Source organism: Ctenocephalides felis, unplaced genomic scaffold (genome assembly GCF_003426905.1).
Source record: "Ctenocephalides felis isolate EL2017-DRISC unplaced genomic scaffold, ASM342690v1 CF-g0.4_SCAFFOLD_01170, whole genome shotgun sequence".
NCBI lineage: Eukaryota > Metazoa > Arthropoda > Insecta > Siphonaptera > Pulicidae > Ctenocephalides > Ctenocephalides felis.
In genome coordinates this window covers 69,003,768-69,009,496 of record NW_020537324.1, presented here as the reverse complement: position 1 = coordinate 69,009,496, position 5,729 = coordinate 69,003,768, and the positions used below count along the sequence as shown (strand labels likewise).

The window sequence follows — 5,729 nt, the reverse complement described above, 5'->3', positions numbered from 1 at the left end:
AAGACACTAATTAAAAGTCTAATTATACATGCACTGCAAATTCTATTTGAAAATACGTCAAGTTATAGATTCTTACATTTAGACTTATGTCAACTACATAAGCAATTCTTAAAAATTAGGTAATTTACTTTTGAATAAATCCAAAAAAAAAATTATTTCCAAAAATTCTGACATTTGCTTCTGAAACTCTCTACAAGGACTTTGTTTATAATTCGCAAAATAATCAACACTTTTTTATTTTTTTCTTATACCATTTTCTGTAGTTTTGCTAATAAAAAAAGCCAAACTGGAACCAGAAACGTATGGAAATCAAATAATTAGAAACAATTTAATTATTATTATTTCTATTTTTAATATCTGAGTGGATGCATGTTTAAGAAGTATTTTGTTTAATTTTCCATGAAATTTTTATTACAGATTTTTTAAATGTTCATTGCAATTGTATACAAACATTTCAAAACATGCTTATAAAAATAATTTGACAAATTATATTGATAACCGTATAATTTTTGGATGAAAGAAAATATGTGTTTGAGATAGTAAATTTTAGGCCGGTCTTTTGATTGGATGTTACTAATATTTAATCAACATTTATGGGTTTTTAATAGACATTATTAATTGTAGTGTTATACAATTTTTTTACAAAATTACTTAATATATATGTATTTCCGTGAAGTATTATTTTTTTTAATGATCAATCATACAGTTCGGCGATTAGTACTGTATTGAATTTTCCAATATAGACATAGACATATTGTTTAAAAATAAATCATTGATGAAGTTCAAGATTTCCCTCAATCTTTGCTATGATGTATAAAATTATTAGGAAAAACACTTAACAATTTTCATGATTATCATTAAATATAAGTGATGAGTAATGTAGATTGTATTAGACTCACTTTCTTGGTAAAGATAAGATTTAGAAAATATATTTAATAGGTTATGTATATATACTTATATTATATATATATATATATATATATATATATATATATATACATATACACATATACATATATATTTAATTTTTCAGGTAGTAAAATATAATACCAGAAGTAAATATGCCTACTTAAAAATGTGACTAGTATCTCAAATAATAAATTAAAAAAGAGGCATTTTCAAAATGCAATTTTCAAAGACTTTGTTGATATTTTTGACAATACTAGTGTTTGTACAAAGTTATAGTAGTGAAGATTTGAGTAAATGGAATATAACGTTTTATGAAGATGACGTTTTGAAACAAATTGATTGTGAGAATTTGGAATACGATGCAACTGTGAGTAAAAAAGAATTATTATTATTGTTAAAATTATTGATCACCATAAGGTAAATATTGTTTTTGGTTGAATTAATTAAGTATTGATAAAGATTGATATATGTCAATTTAGAAAATTAGAAAATTTTAATAATGAGATATCCAAATCATACATAATTTTCTAAGTTATGCTTTATAATCATTAAATTTTCATGAGTATTCATTCTCATTGTCATATATTTTATTGTAATAAAAACAAAATTACAATATATACTATAAATATTACATTTAACAAAAATTATTAAAACTATAGACAATATCTTCAAAAAAAAAATTAAGTTATCAAGCATGATGCAAATTACCTCTATAATGAGGTTTTTGGATTTAGGACAAAGTATGAGTTGTTCTATAAATAAAAATAAACAATTATAAATAATTCGAATTTCTCGATTGATAACATATAGAAGTACAATTAAAAATCGAATCCATAGACCAAAAAATAACTTTCAATAGAGAAATCATCTTAGCTTTATGTAACAGAGAGATCACCTAAAACAATTATCCTTTATAGAAAGTGTCTAGTATTGGATTTGGCATCGACATTCCTGAAGATTACACGAGTTTCTTCCCAAAATGTTGCCCTCGTGGCCAAATTTATTTAAATAATACTTGCCAGGATTCCGAAATAAGCATGGAAAATTTTAAATTCAACGTTTCAATTATGTGCAATAATGTTTTGTTAGGAGTTGATGACACATTTGAACCGCAAAACATTGTTTATGGAGATCCTTGCTCAGAAGAGAAGTAAGAAGTATTAGGATTAGAAATTATAAGGCCTTATTTTGGTTTAATATTTGTTAATTTTAGGTACATGCTGGAACCTGAAGATGTATTTGCCATTTCTCTAGATGGAAATTTGTATATAAAAAACAATGCCGGTAGATACGATGTGTACAATTCAAAACAGTACTGTATGGAAACTGTTGATGATACTTTAGAAGTCTTAGTATGTTTTGGCACCGAAAAACTTTGTACATATATGCAGCAGGTGAAATTTATAATCAATAACTATAACATATTACAATATTTGATAAAGATAAGAATACTGCCTAAGAAATTTATTTGTTAACTTCGTTACTAGTAATACTTTTCTGTGTAAAGGCGTTTAATAAGTTTTATTCCTATTTTCAGTTGAATTGACTTCAGTGGCTTTTCTCATCGTGACATTTGTAGTTTATACATTTGTTAAAAAACTAAGAACAGTCCACGGTTTGGCTTTGCGATATCATGTGTCCTGTTTAATAGTCGCTTTTTCAGTACTAGCAGCCGTTCAATTGGCTGGAGGACGAGAAATACCGGATTGGATGTGTATTACAGCAGGGTAAAATATAAATTTTAATCCTTTGTAACTGGCGTCGCCTATAGGCGACATAAGCTTATTGCCGACCTGCGTGTACGAGTGTCGCCTGTAGACGACATCTAGTGTGCCAACTTTTGCTCCAAGATTTATCACTCTTGAGTTAAATTACTAAGAATTTTGATTTGATACTTTTCAAACTAGCGTCGCCTATAGGCGACATGAGGTCCCTGACATGTGTGTACGAATGTCGTCTATACACGACATCAAGTGTGCCAACTTTTGCTCCAAGATTCATCACTTTTGAGTTCAATTACTAAGAATTCTGATTTGATACTTGTCAAATTAGCGTCGCCTATAGGCGTCATACGCTCTCTGACCTGTGTGTAGGAGTGTCGACTATAGACGACATCCTATGTACCAACTTTTGTTTGAAGATTTATCACTCTTGAGTTAAATTACTAAGAATTCTGATTTGATACTTTTCAAAATAGCGTCGCCTATAGGAGACATACGTACGCTCCCTGACATGTGTATACAAGTGTCGCCTTTCGCTTCAAGATATATCACTGATTATGAGTTAAAAACTAAGAATTCTAATTTGCTACTTAGAAGTGTAATTTTAATTTTCACTTAATTCAACTTATTTACGGTTATTAGAAAGTTTTAACCAACCTTTATATAAAAACCGACATATTAGAAAACCAGTGTCCAAGTGGTATTTTTCCCAAAAGTATTTTTAACCGATTTTCAGATTTTATATAATATTTCCTTAAAAAATTTGAACAAAAAAATTATTTCCGGCTCTAATATTTTTATAATTGTGAAATGAAGGACGGCTATTCATTTGCAACAGTGTTTTTATCAATCCGTACATTTAATTTTTTTAAATTAGTTTATAGTAACAATACTTAGTTCACGTTATACTAAATTATTAATAATCAATTTAATAAAATAATAAATAATAATTAATTTAAACAAACAACAAATAACCTAAATTAGCAATGACTAGCCTAAATCAACAACTAGACCAAAACAGCAATAACTACCAAAAAAATAACAATAACTATTATCCTTGGTCAGAAATAATTTTAACAAACTCGTTTAAATAGAATTGAATTAATAATATGTTGATATATCTCATTTATCTTATATGTCTTTTTAGAATAATTAAAAAAAAATTCCTTGAAGGCAAACACAGCGCTGAAAATTTCAGATCACTCGAAAGTCTGTTAAAAACGTGGTGTACATTATTATAATATTTTTTATTTATTAGCTATTAATGAACAAAAAATTAGTGCATTGCAATAATTTTTATGCAGTAATATTAATATTTATTATAAAACTAATATAATTTTTATTTAGGTTACGTGATAGAAATTTCATTCCTGGCCTACTTTTTCTGGTTGACAGTGATGTGCATAGAAACTTATAAAAGGTGAAAATACTAATCTATCTATTTTTTTAATTCATTATTTTGAATTAGTTTTATATTTCGAACTATCGTTTCAGTATTACAGCAAATATTAATACACAAATTAATGGAAATAGAGAGATTAATGGAAAAATTAACGACAAAAGAAGATTAAGGTATACCATTGTGGAGTTTGGGGTCTGACCCTTGTCATAGGATGTGTAACATTTATTTGCCAATTTGCACCAATATACCATCTACCTATTATAGGCCAACTATAGGAAGAACCTCGTGCTGGTTCGAAAGTAAGAGATAATTAACTATTAGTAAAGAAATTATAAAAATATTTTTATATATCAATTCGACAAATTATTCAAAAAAACCGAAGGTGTAAAAATTATTAAATTGAGCACATGTAAGTAAATTGCAACATTTTTAAAATAAAATTTGTCCACTTCTGACTTTATATAATGCAAATTTCTGTATATCCAGCTTTCCACTATTGATGTTTTCTATGTTTTTTTTTTCTTATGCTTGGCAATCAATTTAAAAAGTTACCCGTAATTGACGTATATACTCGTCATAAAGAAGTAAATTTTGTTGGTTGACGTTATTTGAATGATGCTAATTATGTTGTTTTTTTTTCAGAAAATTCATCATCCTTTTACTACTTCTATCTACCAATGGGTGTGTCATTGATTGTGAATTTTGTAACGTTTTTGTGGACGTTTAAAATCCAGAGACAAACACAACCTCAGTTTAAAACCTTGTGAGTTAAAAGTTAAATTTGATTTATATTTTACTATATAATATATATATTATATATATATATAATTTAATTAATTATTTTTATCAAATTAATTATAATTAATTGATAAAAATAATAAACTGTAACATTCGTCCAAAAAATTAATGTCTGTATATTAACTATGTATTTATTTTTAAGTAACAATTGTACTTATTTTTGTTTAATATTATGAAAAGTATCTCTACTATCTATCTATTTTTCCTCTACTCAATTATATTTCTTATCACAGGTTTCGCAAATCCTTCCTACTATTTCTCATGATGGGTCTAAATTGGTTTTCAGAAATTCTGACTTGGGCATTCCCTGAATATATTCCAACAGAATTGTTGACAGGTTTTGATATTTTCAATGCATCTCACAGGGATCATTATATTTTTACTTTTCGTCTGTCACAAAAATTTGAATTATGTAAAAAAGAAATCGTGACGAGGAGAGACACTTTCCGAAGACAAAGATCTGCTGAACCAAAAGGGACTGAAATGAAATTGTTGGGCCGAAAATAGAAGAAGAAACTAATTTTGAATTTATTTTTGAAATTCAGAAATGTTCAGAATAATACAAAAAATAGATTTATGATACAAATATTTCATATTAATTCTATACAAAATAAGTAACATGCAACCATACTAAATTAATACATATTTATTTATTTTTGATACTCATTTGTTATTTTCATGTATATTTTATAAGCAATTTGTTATATGTTTAGAATCAATAAATTTTTGAATGTTTATTTGTAGCCAAATAGCAAAATGTTATTATGTAGAAAATAATAAATAATTTAACTATTTACGGTGTGTATTATCATTTCATAAATTATGAAATTCAAACCAGGAAGAAAATCCACAAAATTAAACACGTTGTTTTATAAAAAACAAAATTTGGAATAAAATGA

The 5,729-nt window shown here is 26.4% G+C and overlaps 1 protein-coding gene across 1 annotated transcript; it reads left to right on the top strand.

Moving 5' to 3' along the window:
* Positions 1-1,181: 1,181 nt before the first annotated feature.
* LOC113367590 (probable G-protein coupled receptor Mth-like 11) lies at positions 1,182-5,337 on the top strand. The gene is made up of 10 exons (XM_026609184.1): positions 1,182-1,276; positions 1,827-2,059; positions 2,123-2,303; positions 2,352-2,379; positions 2,447-2,636; positions 3,979-4,050; positions 4,125-4,202; positions 4,297-4,331; positions 4,675-4,795; positions 5,064-5,337. The coding sequence occupies exons 2-10, from the start codon at positions 1,947-1,949 to the stop codon at positions 5,335-5,337; spliced, it is 1,092 nt and encodes a 363-aa protein (XP_026464969.1). The 5' UTR covers positions 1,182-1,276; positions 1,827-1,946.
* Positions 5,338-5,729: the final 392 nt, after the last annotated feature.